Genomic DNA, 19,655 nt, shown 5'->3' on the forward strand with positions numbered 1-19,655 from the left:
ATGGACCTCCAGGAGAAGCCTGGGCTGTAGGCTCCATACTCAATACCTAAGTGCCAAATCTGCTAGGTTAGGAACAGTAACTAAGGGCCTTATTAATAAAGCTGAATGTTCCACAAAACACTCCTAACATTTTTGGAAACCATGCACATGCAGAAGAAAAGAGGCACCCTCAGCCATGGTCACATGTCTGAAATTAATATCACAAGCAAAGAAACTTAAGCCAAAAAAATGACAATGGTGTTCCAATTCAAAGCAAATCATAAAGACCTCATCTCAGGCCAACACAAAATCACCAGTGAGAAACCCGTGGTGTGCCTAAGGTGCCTTATGTTTACGTTTCCGGGTGCTACGTCTTGGTGCTGCCCCCTCGCTGGGAGTGGCACCTGAGCCAGCCTGCTGACTCTGCTGTCCTGTTGGCCTCGATGACCTTGGCAGTCGTCCTCTGGCCCGTGGAGCCTGTGCTGGGCCCGCCTGGGAGGGAGCGGCCAGTTCCACAGCTGGCATCTCCCCAGTCGTTGCAGCCTCACCGGATGATACGGTCACTGGGAGAGGGGTGGAGGAACTGCCGCCCTCATCCGGAGCGCCCTGAGAGGTGCCCGCAGAGACGACAGGCAGCTGCTGCGCCAATGTAAGGTCGCTTCAGACCTCCCTGCTCACCGTGGATGGGCACCGAACTGGGAAACTAGGTGCCCAGACCATCTCCCACACTGGCACTGACCAGCTGAGATCAATGCCAATGTGGGGGCTTGCAGGTCAGAGCGCATCCCCAGGAAGTCCTGATGGGTCTCCTGGAGGAGCCTCTCCATGAGAGTCGCCACTCTCTCCATGGAGGACGCATGGCGCTCGGACATGTGGCTCATTGCTTCGGCGATCATCCGCGTAGACTCCTCCATCACAGAGACCAAGCCAAGCATAGCCTCATGTATCTCCGCCAGATGCTCCCGCACACCCGGCCGTATTTCCTGCAGCTGCTGTGTTGCAGACGACTCCAGAGGCACATCACCAGGCACCGACTGAGCGTGTGCCTGGTCCCCTGCAGTCCTCCGACTGCTGGCGCCTTGGGCACTCTCTGTCTCTGCCAGCTCCTCCAGTGACTGTGAAGTGCCCTCACCGCTGTTCCCCGGTACACTAGCTGATATTCTAACTCCCACCAAGGTGCTAGTATCTGCGCTGGTGCCTGCCTGGTGAGACTTCAGGACCCTCAGGTGTGAGAGGGGGCCTCTGCTTCTCCTCTTCCCGACCCTGCTCCGCTGATGCTGAAAGGAAGAACAAGGGCGTTGGATCAGTTAACGTGGAGACAATGACAAAGTACATCCCTGTCCCCTGGATCATTATGCGCTTATCCTTCCATAAGCAATGGTCAAGCTATATTGCAAAATTAAATCACTTAACATTCAGCACTGCCATGGCTGTTGGGAGGACAATGCTGACCTGACTGCTGTGCAAACATACCTACCCATGGCACCCCAGCCTCACCCACACCAGTGGACCTGGGTGCATGGCGCCTCTCCAAATCCAGGGCCTCCTGCTCAAACCGGCTAAGAATGGCTAACTGTGCCTGGCCGTCACCAGTCCTCACACACTCTGCCGCATCATGTGCATTCTTCTCCTGAAAATGGGAGAAGAGCTTTGATTTGTGAAAATTGTACATGGACTCTCTTCACGCACGGCCCACCCCAACCAGAGTGGGACATATCAGGGCTCCAGACCCTCCTCACCCTGCTGCTGCCGAACACTCACACAAAGATGCTAGGCCTGCTGCACACCCCACCACGCCCCTTGGATACATGCTGCCTACATCACATTAGGCACCACACGGTATATCCTTCCATAGCAAGGAGGCACAAGCACATGGAGCGCAGAGGGCAGCAGATGGTTCATTGTCATGCCACCTTGAAGCTCCTCTCCCAGCATCTCATCACCCTGACTTGGACATGTCCTGCAGTTCAAACACAGCACCTAGGTGCAACTCCTCCAGGTTGCTCCCAAACCAGTCATGTGGGTCTCAGTGTACCACATGCTGCAGATGCAGAACCCATCTCTTCACCACCCTCTCAGGCTGATCTCGGCATGGGCAATATCTGCTGACCCACCCAGCGAAGGACACATGGCGTCAATGATTCAATGCAGTCACTACACTCAGACTTGGGAGGTTGCAGCAGGGGGTAAGTCGACCTGCTGGATTAAGTGACCAATGCCAACACTGTCCTCACCCTTCCAGAGTGCAACAAGTCATTGAAGCGCTTGCGACACTGGATCCAGGTGCATCGCATCACATTGCGGGAGCTCACCACTTCCGCCACCTCCTCCCAGGCACGTTTTGTCATGTGGGGGTCCTCCTCCTCCCGCCCTGTGGAACCAGTACCTCCCACCGTGCTGCCACCTCCTCGAGGAGGGCAGCAAGGCAATCATCGGAAAAATGAGGGGCACACTGGCCCCCTGCCCTACCCTCTGGCCTGGCCTGCCCCGATGGCCTACCCTCCGGCCTGGCCTGCCCCGATGGCCTACCCTCTGGACTGGCCTGCCCCGATGGCCTACCCTCCGGACTTGCATAACCTCCTTTGCCCCTCTGCAGAGCCCTTCACCCACAGACATTGCCAGCAGCCTTTCCAAGGCTGCCAGGCCTTCCTTTATACAGGCCGATGGGTCGCCCACTATGCACGGGAGTCGTGAAGTACACTGGGCGGGCCTTAATTGGCCCGCCTGCATAAAATTGCAGCATGGACCTGATTGTGAGCTGCGATTGGGCCCCCGCCCGTTCCCGCCATCCAGAAAATTCTACCCATGGGAACACCACTACCTGGTGGATTACATTACAGCAGGCCACACATTCGCTCCTCGCTCTCTGTATAAACAGGGCAGGAATGATAAAAACAGAAAGTAATTCTTTCATTAGACTTTTGTTCTTAGCCAATTTGTTGTGAGCTTTTCTTTATTCGTATAGTCCAGCACAGGGGACACTTCAGCCCATTGAGTCTGTACTGGCTCTCATCCATTTACCTCTGCTAGTTTTTTCCCCATATCCGTGCAGTGTTTTCTCATTCAAATATTTACCCAATTCCCTTTTAAAAGCTACTGTTGAAACTGTATCCTATTCCAAATCCCAAGCACTCGTTGCAGAAAAGTTTTTCCTCATGTTATTGCTGCTTCTTTTGCCAATTACTTTACAAATGTGCCTTCTTGTTTTGGACCCTTAAGCTTGCCTCTAAGCCACTTACCATCCTGACTTGGAACTACATCACTGTCCTTTCACTGCCGCTGGGTCAAAATCCTGGAACTCCCTTCCTAACAGCACTGTGAGTGTACATAGGAATATAGGAGCAGGAATAGGCGATTCAGCCCATTGAACCTGCTCCTCCATTCAATACAATCATGGCTCAGCATTCACTTCAATGCCTTTTTCCCCACACTATCCCCATATCACTTTACATCACTAGTATTTAGAAATCTGCCTATCTCTGCTTTGAACATACTCAATGACTGAACTTCCACAGCCTCTAGGGTAGAGAATTCCAAAAATTCACAACCTTCTGAGTAAAAAAAAGTCTCATCTCATCCCTAAGTAGCTTCTCCCTTATTTTGACATTGTGTCCCCTGGTTCTAGACCCTCCAGCCAGGGGAAACATCTTACCTACTTCTACCCTGTCCATCTCTTTAAGTATTTTGTAGGTTTCAATGAGATCACCTCCCATTCTTCAAAACAGTAGAGAACACAGTCCCAGTTTCCCCAACCTCTCTGCATAGGACAGTCCCGCCATCCCGGGAACAAGTCTGCTGAACCTTCACTGCACTCCCTCACCCACACCACATGGACTGCAGTGGTTCAAGAAGACGGCTCACCGCCATCTTCTCCAGGACAATTAGGAATGGGCCTTAAATGCTGGCCTTGCCGGCGATCTCGCATCCCATGAATGAATAAAAAGTGCTATTGCTACACTTTCACTTGACTATATCGTGTGACGTTATCATGATGAAAAATACAAGCAGCCTTTCTGCCCTTTCATCTCTCCTGTGTAGACGGCATGAAGCCACAGGGAGGAGAAAACATCACCTTTGCCACGCACGTCATGGTTTGCTTCGTGTTAGTGCAGGGCAACTCACACCGGGAAGATTACATTACAGCAGGCCACACATTCGCTCCCCGCTCTCTGTATAAACAGGGCAGGAATGATAAAAACAGAAAGTAATTCTTTCATTAGACTTTTGTTCTTAGCCAATTTGTTTGTGAGCTTTTCTTTATTCGTATAGTCCAGCACAGGGGACACTTCAGCCCATTGAGTCTGTACTGGCTCTCATCCATTTACCTCTGCTAGTTTTTTCCCCATATCCGTGCAGTGTTTTCTCATTCAAATATTTACCCAATTCCCTTTTAAAAGCTACTGTTGAAACTGTATCCTATTCCAAATCCCAAGCACTCGTTGCAGAAAAGTTTTTCCTCATGTTATTGCTGCTTCTTTTGCCAATTACTTTACAAATGTGCCTTCTTGTTTTGGACCCTTAAGCCATTGGACACAGTTTCTCGCTTTATTTCCTATGTCTAAACGCTTCATAATTGTATCAAATCTTCTCTTTACCTTCTCTGCTCTAAGGACAACAGCACCAGCTTTTCTAGCCTCTCCACATAATTGTAATCCCTCATTTTTGGAACTATTCTGTCCCCTCTTCAAATGCTTCAGGCCTTTCCTAATGTGTGGTGTCCAGAATTGGACACAATACTCCACATGGGGCTGAATTAGTGTATTCTTGTAGGTCTAGTGTGACTTCCTGGCTTCTGCGCTCTGTCTCTATTTATAAGGCCCGAGCCATGGAATGTTTTATAAATACATGCAGCAAATCTTGGCTTCCAATTTCTCTAAGCCTTTAATAATCTGGACACACTTGACAAACCCTTTTGTTTACTGGGTTTGACTATTATGTAGAAATGCCTTAAATCATCAGGATTGTATTCTGCACTATTGGGCATTCTGGTTACACAGAATATTCTTTGAAAATCATTTGGAAAAAATAATTTCTGAGGATTGACCCAGTAACAGAGTGCATCGTTTTATTTTTGTTCATCTAAGGCATGTGAACGTTATCATTGGTGATGCCAGCATTTATTGCCCATTCCCTCATTGACCCCCCCCCGACCCTTGAGTAACCTGATTTCCTCCGAACCAGGAGAAACCTTTGATATTCACACATACCATTCATTGCACCCAGAGTATTTTTATGGCACCATTTTTAATGTTTACATGTTAAATTATTTTCTTCACCCTTTGTCATGGGAAAAAAAAATCCATTTTGTTATCTTTATCTTCAAAGCAAGAAGGAAGTCTTCCTCTCCAATGTTCATCATTTCCAAAACTAAATTTTGAAAAAAGCCAAATCACGTGATAGTTTCAATCATTATTTGTGGCTCTCCTGTACGTTCACTATGATAGATGGTCATCATCGCATTCTCTATTGTCTCTCCAAAACACTATGAAAGATGTCGCTGCAGCATCTGTCTGGGCTTCTCTTCCCCCTAACCAAGTGGGACCAACTTCAAGATATATTGAAGGAGGAAAATCTCCAAAAAGCCCCATTGGACACATCTGGCACACTCCCAAAATGTCAACAACCCGTCTTTCTTGCCATCCTGAGAATTTCCAGCTTATTCTGGTTTTATTTCATGTTTAATTTTAACCCCAGTCGCTGAAGGAAAAAACAATTGCCTAAGCCGCAGTGATCTCCCATGACATTGCTCGTGGTGAGTTGGAGGATACGCTATTTAATAATAATACTATCAACAAGTTATAATGGGAAAGAATAAGTAAAGGAAATGGACACGACATGAAACACTTTTTATATTCCTAGCATTATTCTTGGGAAGTTAGAGGATGCGTCTATGATAACATTGGGGATGTTAATAGATGTGACATCCTGAAATGCTACTGGAATAAAGTGGGACACATATAGGAAGAGTGCATTATATGATGGACTTTTAATATATTATCGATATATTGATATAGGAGCACAGCCTATTGGTTGTCTTATTCTCTGAGTGAGCTTATAGTGGCTGGGTGAGTGGCTCCTCGGTCTGTTTGTTTGTTTGTTTGTTTGTTTATTTATTTGTTTATTCATTCATTCATTCATTCATTCACAGGATGTGGGATTCGCTGGCTAGGCCAGCATGTATTGCCCATCCCTAACTTCTCTTGAGAAGGTGGTGGTGAGCTGCCTTCTTGAGCCGCTGCAGTCCATGTGGTGTAGGTACACCCACAGTGCTGTTAGGAATATACAGTTCAATATTTTTACAATTCCTTTAATGAAGCCTATGTTGCCCTTGGCATGGCACTTACTATTGAGTCAGGAGATTATGTTGATCCTGAATCTCAATTCAGAGATCTGAGTATATAACCCAGTCTGATACTTTAGTCGAATAGGGAGGAATGATAAAGTGAGGCCCTGTCTGTTTAGCTGCATGTAAAAGATAATTGTCACTGCTCAGACTAACATTTGTCTCTCAACAAAGGTGACCTGAAGTAGATATCTGATCAATTATCGCATTGATATTTGTGACACCTTGCCGTGTGCATGTTGGCTCCTGTGTTTCCCTGCATTACAATAATGACTACGTTTCAAAAGTACTTCATTGCTTGGGAACTTCCTGACAAAGTAAAGGCAACATATAAATGCAAGTCCTTCCTTTTCCCCCTTTAACTTCTTTTCTAGACTAGGCAATATCCAGAAATGGGTGAGTTCAGCTGCAGCCTCCATTCCTGCAACAAGTAGGTCACTGATGCCCACTTTGCCAAGGCCAACAGCTTTATTACAGACACCAAGGGCAGGATTTTCGTCCTGAATGTGGTGGTGAGAATAGAGGTGGGCGGGTGTGTAATTTTGAGCCGCTAGCTGGTTTGCTGGCACCATTACGACCCTGAGCCATTTTCTTGGAGGCGGTTTCAGCAGAGAAAGGGCTACCTGCCCACAAGCGGCAGGTAGCAAAATGAGGTAAGTTTAAGGCCGAGTATCAGAGGCTGACTGGAGTTTTCCCCTGCGGTGTTGGCAGCACAGAAACTGTCTGGAGATGGCCTCCCAGTGACAGACTGTGGGTGGGGTTGGGGGGGGTGGGGTGGAGAGGGGGAGTGGTGGGGTTCCAGTATTGGCTGGACTGAGCACCCCACGTTCACCCGCCCGCCCCCCCCCACCCCTCACCCCACCTACCTGGCCATAGTTGCATCAGTTGACCACCTTGTGGAGAGGTTTCCCCTCCGGAACGTTGGCCATTTTTCCTCGAAGTGCTGAGAGGGCCTGAAGATAGAAGCACCCTCTCTCTCTCTCCCCATACCTGAACGGCAGGTTGCCATTGCGAATAGAGGTGGGCAGCTCTATCAATGCTGGAGAGCCTCCTATTGGCCCTCCAGCTTTGAGAACTCGTCTGCTGTCCTCAGTTGGACAGCAAGTGTGCCCTCCAGCCATAATCGGCCAATCCAGACAAAATTGCAGTTGGCTAACTGTTACCCAACATATGGCGGGGTCGGGACCCCCATTTGACCCCAATGTTGGGGTACTGACCCAAAACCCAAAATCCTGCCCAGCAGTCTACAGGAAGGGACTGTTAACTTTACTGCCACAGCGAGCTTGCCACAAGGTTCTGTGAGCAGATCCCTGCACGTTAAAATCTGAAATGGCGCAAAAGGTTAAATTCCAGTGGATAAGTAACTTGAATTGTGGCAGATGGATTGAGTTTAAAATTGTCACACCCACCCTCCCCCGCTCCCCCCTCCCTCCATTACCCACCCCTCCAAAACCAGTAATAATCTTCTTCTTTCAGATTCTCCCATTTTACCTGGGGTCTCCACAATACTGGTTGATCATCCTCCTCCATCTCCCCCTGCCAGTCACCCATTGCTCGTCCATTTCTGCTGTGTTATAGTCTCTCTCTGCTGTATCCTTCCATCTGGTCTCAGGCCTTTTCCTTCTCCCTGGCAGTCCCATCTTCATCACTCACCTGACCACATTTTCTCTCTCTCTCTCTCTCTCCATCATTCACCTGACCATATTTTCTCTCTCTCTCGGTCTCTCTCTCTGTCTCTCTATCTCTCTGTGTGTGTCTCTCTCTTCAATCTCTTCTCAGCTGCTCCCACAATCTTCACTGATCCTTTGATGTACTGGTTCCTGATTTTGTCCTTCCTTGTTATTCCACACATCCATCTCAGCATCCACATCTCATTTGCGTCCAGTCTTTGTTTGTCCCTTCTTGACATTACTCAAGTTTCTGCACTACATAACGAGGCTGGTCTCAACTGCTTTGTAGATTCTTCCCCCAAGAAATAATATTTGCAAATATTGCTTTAGTTTTGCAATGATAAATACTGTGAAGTAAAGTAATGTGAATGCGATAGGTTTCTTAGTTGCTATGTAATAAACAAAAATATCATAATCTTGCTGATGGCTATTACATCAATAAATGTTTAAAGGTTACAATTACACTAGCACCAAAATGTAATACAGCCTTCAAACACTTATTGATGTAATACCCATTCAACCAAACTGTAACGTTAGTCCCAGCATTAATTCATATGCTGTAAAGACGTTTTGTATGTTTAAATGGGACTAAAAAGAGTTAGACCAAATATGTAAGTGGGTAGAACATGGAAAATGAAACTTAATATGGACACCTCTAAGTATTAGATGTAGGAGTAAAATATGGTTGAGGCAACAAAAACAGAAAATGCTGGAAAAACTCAGCAGGTCTGACAGCATCTGTGGAGAGAGAAACAGAGTTAACGTTTCGAGTCCGTATGACTCTTCTTCATCTGAGTTTTTCCAGCATTTTCTGCTTTTGTTTCAGATTTCCAGCATCCGCAGTATTTTGCTTTTGTAAATATGGCTGGGGTACGTGTTTTGTGAATGGTGTTGAAATAGCTGACAGTTAGCTAAAAGTGATTTAGGGGTTTGAGTGGAGTCGGTATTCAATCATTGTGGAGCAGATAGAATCTTCTTCTTCAGCTCTCTGCCCAAAGGCAGGTTCTTGGCAATTATTCACCAAACCACAGCAAGGTGCTGCGGTTTTTTTAACTGCGGGTAGGGTGGGAAGGCATGCCCCGAGTATGCCCCAGCCAGATCAGGGATCGAGCCCTGTGCTGTCGGTGATAATATGCTCCACTTGCTAGCCACCAAGCCAAGTGAGTTAACTGGCCCCTCAGCAGATAGAATGCTGAACAATAAACATTTTACTCCTGTAATTCAAAAGGTTGAGTAAATTTATTTTTTAGCTGCGAAAAGCCTCCTGTTCAATTTTAACTCAACTGCTTAATTGGAAACGCTTTTTTCTGTGGAGCACAAAAAGGACTTCGAATTGGCTGGAATAGACCATAGCCAAGACAACAGAGTATAAGTCCAAGAATGTCACGGTACAAGTGCACCATGGTCTGTTCATATCGTACCTTGAATGTCACGTATAACTTTCGTCACTAAGACACAAGGGAGGTATTTGATCATTGGAAGCAGCTCAGGAAGAGTCAAACGACTGAACCAGAACGACAGAGAACTGAGTTATGAGGAAAGACTGGAGAAACTTGGATTTTACATCCTTGAGAGGGATCAGCTGAGAGCAATCTCAAAGAAGGATACCAGATAGTAAATAGTAAAGACATAAAAGACTTGCATTTATATAGCGCCTTTCAAAGCCTCAGGACGTCCCAAAGCACTTTACAGCCAATTAAGTACTTTTGCAGTCACTGTTGTAATGTAGGAAATGCAATAGATAGCTTTGTGCACAGCAAGTTCCCACCAACTGCAATGTGATAATGACCAATGTGATGTTGACTGAGGGATAAATATTGACCAGGACACCAGAAATAGCTCCCTTGGTCTTGTTTGAAATAGTGCCATGGGATCGTTTATGCCCATCTGAGGGAGCGGATGGGGACTTGCTTCAATGTCTCACCTGAAAGACGGTATTTCCGACAGTGCAGGACACCCTCAGTACTGTACTGGGCCTCGGCCTTAATTATTGTGCTCAAGTCCTGGAGTGGTGACCTGAACCCACAATCTTCTAACTCAGAAGTGTGTGCGACCCACTGAGCCAAGGGTGACACTAAAACAGGAAGATGCAGAACGCTACTACAAACTCGATCAATAGTACATTCAAATGATCGAAAGGCAAATCAGGATTGACGTCATGAAGGATAATTAATATATGTATGTGCGTATCTTGATGATGGCTAAAGGGCAGGAATCATTTAAGAACATTTTGGGTGTCTAAAGAAGGTGTTTTTTTACCTCTGGTTGGATGGGTTAAAATGGGAGGCCTTCCTCAGTTGTACCTATCTTGTCATCTTGTTAAAATGAAAAATAGTGCAATGTAGAATGCAGCAAGGTTAATAATAATATTAGATTGACATATAGCACATGTTGACATAGATATGTATAGTGTACTTTTCATTTAATTTTAACCTGTTATTATTCCCCTAGGAGAGCCCTAATCCTCTGTGCTGTATTTTATTGTACTTGTTACCTGGGACTTGCACAAGTACTGCCTGAAGGTAAGATTCATTTCATTAGCAACTATTTATCAATAGAACAATGAAAACATGTCAGTACAAACGTAATTTCTAACCATTTTTGGAAGCTGTGCAGAGTATTGGAGAATATTATGGTCTGCAATTTAGATGCTCATAATTTATTTTTTCAAACAATTTTGTGCATGAATAAGAATACTTCCATTAATATAAAGATTTGCATTAATAAATTAATTTAGGTTGGTAGTTATAATGCTTCAGTGAGGAAATGCGCTATGTGATGCTGTGCTGAATCATTCAGGTCAGGCAGGTCAAGAATGCTTGGCTCCATTAATCTTGCTGCTCTCAGCAGTGGTCTGGACACCACAGGTACCCTGGAGGAGAAATCCATTGATTTGGATTAGGAAGGAGGGAAAGAAAGAAGTTAGCAAGATTTCCATCAAATTGAGGAGACTGATTGTAGATAATTGGCAAAAGAAAATAAGTTGTTGTCTACTAGTATACTGCTTTAAGTAAGACAAGTGTGTGACAGTAGCAAAGGATGTTTTTGAGGCTATTTAGAGGTAGATTGACTTTTTAAAAATCATTCACAGGATGTGGGCACCGCTGACTAGGTCAGCATTAATTGCCCATCCCTAATTGCCCTTGAGAAGGTGGTGGTGAGCCACCTTCTTGAACCATTGCAGTCCATGTGTGTAGGTACACCTACAGTGCTGTTAGGGGGGGGGAGCTCCAGGATTTTGAGCCAGCGACAGGGATGGAACGGCGATAGTTTTCCAAGTCAGGATGGTGAGTGGCTTGGTGGTGGTGTGCCCATGCATCTGCTGCCCTTGTCCTTCTAGGTGGTAGAGGTCGCAGGTTTGGAAGGAGTTGCTGCAGTGCACCTTGTAGATGGTACACAATGCTGAACATTGTGCAATCATCAATAAACATCCCCAATTCTGACCTTATGATGGAGGGAACATCATTGATGAAGCAGCTGAAGATGGTTGGGCCTAGGACACTACCCTGAGGAACTCCTGCAGTGATATCCTGGGACTGAGATGATTGACCTCCAACAACCACAACCATCTTCCTTTGCGCTAGGTATGACTCCAACCAGTGAAGAGTTTTCTCCTGATTCCCATTGACTCCGGTTTTACTAGGACTCCGGAATGCCATACTCGGTCAAATGCTGCCTTGATGTCAAGGGCAGCCACTCTCACCTCACCTCGTGAGTTCAGCTATTTTCTCCATGTTTGGATCAAGGATGTTATGAGGTCAGGAGCTGGTTAGCCCTGGCAGAACCCAAACTGAGCATCAGTGAACAGGTTTTGCTGAGTAAGTGCCGCTTGATAGCACTGTTTCTGACACCTTCTATCACTTTGATGGTCGAGAATGGACTGATGTGGCGGTAATTGACTGGATTGTATTTGTCCTGCTTTTTGTGGACTGGAAACACCTGGGAAATTTTCCAAATTGCTGGGTAGATGCCAGTATTGTAGCTGTACTGGAACAGCTCAGCTAGGGGCACGGCTAGTCCTGGAGCACCAGCCTTCAGTACTATTGCCGGGATGTCACCAGGGCCCATAGCCTTTGCAGTATCCAGTGCCTTCAGCTGTTTCTTGATATCACATGGCTTGAATCGAACTGGCTGAAGTCTGGCATCTGTGATGCTGTGGACCTCAGGGGGAGTCTGAGATGGATCATTCACTCGGCACTTCTGGCTGAAGGTGGCTGTAATTTTGGACTGATGTGCTGGGTTATTGAGGATGGGAATATTTGTGGAGCCTCCTCCTCCAGTTAGTTGTTTAATTATCCTCCACCATTCACGACTGGATGTGGCAGGACTGCAAAGCTTAGATCTGATCCATTGGTTGTGGGATCACTTAGCTCTGTCTATCACATGCTGCTTCCATTGTTTGGCACACAAGTGGTCCTGTGTTATAGCTTCACCAGGTTGACACCTCATTTTTAGGTATGCCTGGTGCTGTTCCTGGCATGCCCTCCTGCACTCTTCATTGAACCAGGGTTGATCCCCCGGCATGATGATAATGGTAGAGTGGGGGATTTGCCAGGCCATGAGGTTACAGATTGTGTTTGAGTACAATTCTGCTGCTGCTGATGGCCCACAGCACCTCATAGATGCCCAGTTTTGATTTGCTAGATCTGTTCGGAATTTATCCCATTTAACGCAGTGGTTGGTGCCACACAACACAACTTATTGTGTATCCATAATAAACCTATCCAATGCAGGCACTGAATGTGTCATGCCAACATTTCCAGCTCTACAGCACTCCTGAGGCCCACTGTCCCTATTAAATGGGGTGAGCTTGCCCAAACAATGTTAATGAAGTCAAAGTTCCAATTTAGACCAGCCTTGGGCCTTCTGTTTAGAACACCTTACAGTGGGTGTGGATTTACATTTTATGCTGTGATGAGTTGAATGGTATTTATTGGCCAAAAAGGTGGTCAAGCAATCCACTCCCAATGGCCTACGAATGTTGTTTATGAATCACCCACCAATTTTTACACCAAACCTTGACCAAAGGTCTTGGCATCCAATCTGTTCATCATACAACAATTTGACTTCATGTAGCATCTTCAAACATAGGACATCCCAAAATGCAAAAACATAGTTAAGAAGTGGATTTTAACGAGGATTCTGGAAGAGGAGAGATAGCAAGAGGGTACAAGCGTGGGGCCTAAATGCATGAAGGCATGCTGGTCACTGGTGGGTTGAAGGGAGTGGGAGATTCTAAATTGACTCAAGAATGGTTCCTGGGGTGAGAGGGTTGTCCTATGATGAGAGGCTGAGTAAATTGGGCTTATAGTCTCTGGAGTTTAGAAGAATGAGAGGTGATCACAGGGAAAAATATATAGGTTTCTAAAGGGACTGGACAGGATAGATGCTGTGAGGTTGTTTCTGCTGGCTGGGGAATCTAGAACACAGGGACACAGCCTCAGGATAAGGGGTCAATCATTTGGGACTAAAATTAGGAGAAATTGCTTGACCCAGAGTGTTGTTAATCTTTGGAATTATCTACCCCGGAAAGATGTGTATGCTCCATCGTCAAGTGAGATTGATAGATTTTTTTATCTCTCAGGGTATGGTGGGATATGGCAGAAAGGTGGAGTTGAAGCCAAAGATCAGCCATGGTCATATTGAATTGTGGAGCAGACTCAAGGAGCCAAGTGGACTCTTCCTGCTCCTATTTCTTATTCAGAAAAGGCCAGAATGAGATGAGGAGGCTTATACGGCTGGAAGAAGTTTCAGAACTGGCGGGGGTGGGGTGGGGAGCCCATGAAGGATTTTAAAAATGAAGATGAAAATTTTAAATTGTGGGATCAACAAATCAACAAGGGTCAAAGCAAAATACTGCGGATGCGGGGAATCTAAAACAAAAACAGAAAATGTCGGAAAACCACAGTAAGCCTGGTGGCATCTGTTGAGAGAGAAATAGTGTTAACGTTTCGAGTCCGTATGGCTCTTCTCCAGAGCTCAACTTCCTGCTGCTTTTGAGGAGTTTGCAATTACCAGTTTAGTTCCGTTGATATTATGTGATATTGTTTGATCGATGTGAAACATTTAGCATTAAATACACTGTGAAATATTTCAGATATGCATATAGTCAGTAATATTTCACTTGCGTGTATGATTGGATTTCATTTGCCATGCCAAATTTCAACATCAATATAAGTTTTTGCCACAAACGTTTTTCTATTGTTTCCATAACTCAAATATAACTGTACATGTGAAATCTCAAGGACCATAATGTACTATCTTCAGTCAAATTTGTTGGCAATTACAGGCTTGTGTGAAAATAGCTCAGGCCTAGTTGACCTTTGTTAAAACAGTAGCTCAGGGAATAGGTTGGCAATTGAAAGAACTGCAAGGCATCCATTACGTATAGACTGTAAAAACAAGTCTGCAGACACATGTATCATGCCAGGATATAAACCAACATCAATTCTGGGATCATATGTTCCTTTCTTTTTGTATTTCTTCTTTATTGTAGGAAATATTTATAACTTGCAACCAAGTTACTTCAACTTAAGTGATCCTTTGGCAAAAACTTTCATTAGTGTTCAGATAGAATAGAGGGAGAGAACTCCTCCCCCAAAATAGCAGATTTAAAGCTAAAAGTTATGAAGTCTCAGATGAACACGACAGATGAATGCCGTTGGGTTATGGTGACTGCTGATGAATTTACATCAGTAAGTAAATTTTGCGGCAAAGGTTGGTTTCCGTATACTATATATATATGAATATATATCTATATATATATATATATTTATACATACATATATACTGAAGGCGGTATGTTTCATTATACAAAAACAGAAAATGCTGGAAAACCCCAGCAGGTCTAACAGCATCTGTGGAGAGAAAAAAAAAGAGTTAACGTTTCAAGCCCTTATGACTCTTCTTCAGAGCAGAAGAAGAGTAATAAGGACTCGAAACGTTAACTCTTTTTTTTCTCACTACAGATGTTGTTAGACCTGCTGAGTTTTTCCAGCATTTTCTGTTTTTATTTCAGATTTCCAGCATCTGCAGTATTTTGCTTTTACCTTAATGTTCCATTATACCTTGTATTGGCATGGCTATCGTTGCCTGCTGGGCTTCCACCCTGCTTTCTGTGGCATCTTTTCTTCATTTGAGCATGTGACCCTGTTCCACTCCTCCCAGCTCTTGCTGTGAAATCCTGGTTATCCACTTCCCCAGTGCATAGTCTTTGGTGAGATTTCCCTTCCAGTTTATGCTCCTTTTAGCCTTTGGTCCAACTGTCTTCAGCATTCACAGTACTCATAAATGAGAACATTTTATTTATGAAGGTCATTAGCGAAGCAAGTAGTTTTTTGTGACAACCCTGTAGTTTCATGATTATTAATTATGAGACGAGCATCCTTATTTCAGATTTTATTAATTGAATTTAACTCACTCTAGCTGCCATGGTGGGATTTGAACCCATATCTCCAGAGCATTAGTATAGGCCTCTGGATTACTACTAATATTATCACTATGCTACCATGACTTGAGTGTGTTAGTTTGTTGTGATAATGTTGTTAGCACATTGAAGCTGTCCAGTGTGACAGCTTGGTGCAGTGGAATGCATTGACCTCAGTACCATGGACAGCAAAGAGAATCTGTTGAAGAGGAACTTGTGAACTGCACAGCTCACTGAACTGACGTTCAAATTATGTTAATATAGGAGCAGTTGCAAAGCATGTTGAAGAAGAAAGTCTGTTGTAGCTTATTATTAGTGAAGCTAAAATGGTTACTTTAATCCATTCAGGGTAGAGTGTAACCATCCTCTGCACCCTCTATGGCCTTGTCCCTCCCTGTCTCTGTAATCTCCTCAGCTTTACAGCCCTCCAAGATCTCCGCACTCCTCCAATTCTGGCCTCTTATTTCTGATTTTCCTCCCTGCACTATTGATGGCCCTTCAGCTGTCTTGGCCCCAGCTTTGGAATTGTCTATCTCAAACTTCTAGCCTGGCTGTCCCCTCTTTAAAGGTGATCCGTAAAACTGCTCCACATCACCTGTTCTAATATCTCCTCACGTGACTCATTAATTGTCAAACTCTGTTTGAATACGCTCCTATGAACTGCCGAGGGATGTTTGACCACATTAACCATGCTATTTATAAGCAAGTTGTTGTTATTACAGTTGCACGCTGCATACTTTAGCTGCTGTGCAATATCTTTATCTCTGCAAGGCGTACTCCTACTCCTCACCTTCCTGCATACTAACTCGATAATAGCGCTGCATAATAACTCAAGCTAAAGTTCAATATTTGCACTTGACAATTTCGATTGATGTAACTTTAATTTTGTAAGATCCACGTTGATGGCAGTTGAAGGGAAGAGCATTGCTTATTTTCTCAAATAAAAGTTAGACTCATTTAATCCTTGCTCAAACAAGCAAACCCATTGTAGTGGCGCTCAGAGGTAGTCTGGAACACAGTTGCAGTGCTTAGCTGCTTAAGGCTACAGCTTAGGTACTCCCTGTTGGGGAATGTAGTCTAAATAGGCACACCCAGAGGGCTGTTAGAGGTTAATTACTCTTGTTGATTGAAGTTTCTCTAAATTGGCAGCTGCTGGAAACCCCTTATTCCTCTCCTTGAGAAGAAATTAGATTATTAAAGGTTGGAAAATATCACTGGAAAATAACTGCTTTCCTGTTCTTTAAAGAAAGAAAAGAAATACTTGCATTTATATAGTGCCTTTCACGACCTTGCAGTCTCAAAGTGCTTGGCAGCCAACAAAGTGCTTTTGAAGTGTAGTCACTGTCATAATGTAGGAAATACAGCAGCCAAGTTGCACACGGCGAGCTCTCACAAGCAACAAAATGGTAATGACCAGATAACCTGTTTTCATTATGCTTATTGAGGGCTAAGTCTTACCCTGGGCATCAGGGTGAACTCCCCTGCTCTTCTTTGAAAAAGTGCTGTGGAATCTATTATGCCCGCCTGAGAGCACAGACCGGGTCTTTGTTTAGCATCTCTTCCGAAAGATGTCAAATATCAATTTTAATACGTCTCCAAGATTGTTCAGCTATTTGTTATTGATTTATGAATATGATATTTGAGCACCTTTGTGTGTATGATGCCTCAAGGTGTGGCACTTTTGAGGTGCGACGGAACATATGTTTTAGCTTATCTTCCTTGCTCACTGATCTGATCTGGAAGTTGTGATGTTTCATTGCTAACCTGGCCTGTCCCTTAGAGACCATTATTCATTGCAGAGATTAATCATCCAGTCAAGATGTGGCACTTTTGAGATGTTAAAATGTCTTTTCCCACATGGTTCAAATGGTTTTAGTCATAATTACTTTCGTCCTGTTGTCAGTTTACAACACACTTACAAAATTCCTCAAACTGAGTTTAAGTTTGCTTGACTTTGCTATAGGGGAACGCTCCCTTTCTCCTTTCATCTGTAAAGTCTTCCACCTTTGTTGCTGCCTCCTTATGTGTGCTCACGCTTCTCACAAAACCCTGTTAATGAGGCGCCCGTGTGCTTTCCACCGGAGCCTCGTCAGTGGCTTGGTTTGCAACTGTGAAGTTTTCAATGGTCGGGAATGGGGCTGGATTGCACAATCCCGACATTTTAATCCCTGTGGCATTTCGGCTCACTTGCTGGCGAGAGGTAATCGACCTGAAACGTTAACTCTGTTTCACTCTCCTGGGATGCTGCCAGGTCTGTTGAGTATTTCTAGCATTTTCTGTTTTTATTGATGATTAAAGACTCCCCAGCCTGAATGCACACCACTGCCCTGATTGTGTAATTCTCGCCTCTGTCACCATTGGACTAGTTTTCAGTGAATGCATATAGAGCCAGTGTCAATCCAGTGGCCACGAATCCTCATTGTAAGGAAATAAATTGGCAATCTCGTTCATACCTTTTTGAGCCTCACCCAAGTAAAAAGTGCTATCACCTTCTTGCTCATAATAATTAGCACCTATTCAGGCAATCACTTATGGCTGATTGATAGATTTTTTTATTCTTTCATGGGGTGTGAGTGTTGCTGTCAAGACCAGCATTTATTGTCCCTCGCTATAAATTGCTCTTGAGAAGGTGGTGGTGAGTGCCCTGCCCCCACACCTAGAATTGCTGCAGTTTGTGTGCTGAAGGTACACCCACAGTGATGTCCGGAAGAGAGTCCCAAGATTTTGACCCATATGGTTCCAAGTCAGGATGGTGTGTGACTTGGAGGGGAACTTGCAGGTGGTGGTGTTCCCCTGTGACTGCTGCCCTTGTCTTTCTAGGCGGTAGAGGTCGCAGGTTTGGAAGGTGCTGTTGTAGGAGCCGTGGCAAGTTAACTGCCACTGACTGACTGTTTCTGTTAGCTAACTTGCAGTTTCCCTACAATTTTTAAAGTTCCAAGTTAAGTTCAAAATGTCAAATTAAATCTCAGTTTGATATATACTCACCAACCACTTACCAGAGAAATTGGCTCCCATCAAATTCCCAACTATTATACTCTGTTTATGATGCATTGTTTGCAAACACTCCACGAGATCAGCCTGCATGTAAAGGTCACACTCTAATAATGCCGGGCACCATCCAAAAACACAGAGGATAATAGTGAAAGCCGTAAGCACTTAGTGCTTACAGTGAAGATGAGAAAACTAATGTGGAGAGTAATTCAAGATGAAAATTTTGTATTGCAAAGTGGATATCTGTTGCTGTTTTGTTGGCCAATATGGAAGGAAACTGCAAAGTTTTTAGGGAGAACAATTCACAGATGTCTGAAATGGCAAACAGCACAGTTTCTAAAAACTAGCTTGTTATTGCGGACTGTATGCAGAATGTCCAGCTTTTAGCCCGGGTCCCCTTGTTAGACCTCATGGCAGTTGTGCTCACAGAGTTAAACATTGCATCTATTACTGAATCAACTATTCAAATCTAATTTAAGAACCTTCACTCTGTTTCAAGCTAAATTTGTAGCTGGATGATGTGAATGAGGGATTTCCTCAGCAGATATTGCACCATACTGCCAAGGGCTGACACCTGACAGATGTATCTAAAACAGATTCTGAGTGAAGAGTGTTTCTTATTATTTTCTTCATTGAAGCCAGAATGTTACACAGCACAGGGTCGAATACAGAAGTGGTACAACTAAATTAATTCTAAATCTAGTCGAGCGCTGCGCTGTAACACTTAAGGCATATACAAACAGTTACATCCTGAGCTGGATTGTGACCAGAAAGATTTGGAACCTAAATGGGTAATTAGTACTTGTGCAATCTTATTTGTCTCATTTATACTGGATGTGCATTGGGAACGATAATTGACCGGAGTACTGCATGCTGTGTATTCCGATTTCAGTGAGTTTTGCTTAATTTGGTGAATAGTGCATGCTTGATTATGTATGTTCCCTGAATAACATTGTGTTCAGGTAGAGGTGGATCTTCCCTTGGGCTTCGGGACCCCAATGTCTGGTCCAAATTGGGGGGGGTCCTTGATCTCTCACTTGCTGGGTGCATTTAACTGCGGCGTGTTCAGCTCTGTGTGAGGAAACTTCCCCATCGGGAAAGGCAGGTTGCCAATTTTAAATAAATTAAGAAGTAATTAAAAGCTCTTAGGGCGGTGATTTTGAATGGGAATTTTAGGTGGATGGGTTTTCTAGGATATCCTGGATCTTGCCAGTGGAAGCAGCAATTGAAGAAATGAGTGCCAAAA

General features: G+C 44.5%; 1 protein-coding gene across 2 annotated transcripts in view; it reads left to right on the plus strand.

Annotated features, from left to right (window-relative positions):
- Nucleotides 1-19,655, plus strand: part of col27a1b (collagen, type XXVII, alpha 1b) — a 605,111-nt gene that overhangs the window by 29,383 nt on the left and 556,073 nt on the right. For both annotated transcript variants that reach the window (XM_078550110.1, XM_078550108.1), the window contains exon 2: nt 10,444-10,514. In XM_078550110.1, the coding sequence (XP_078406236.1) occupies nt 10,444-10,514 (71 nt within the window). The remainder of the gene's footprint in view (nt 1-10,443; nt 10,515-19,655) is intronic.

This window comes from Cetorhinus maximus, chromosome 10, assembly GCF_964194155.1.
Source record: "Cetorhinus maximus chromosome 10, sCetMax3.hap1.1, whole genome shotgun sequence".
NCBI lineage: Eukaryota > Metazoa > Chordata > Chondrichthyes > Lamniformes > Cetorhinidae > Cetorhinus > Cetorhinus maximus.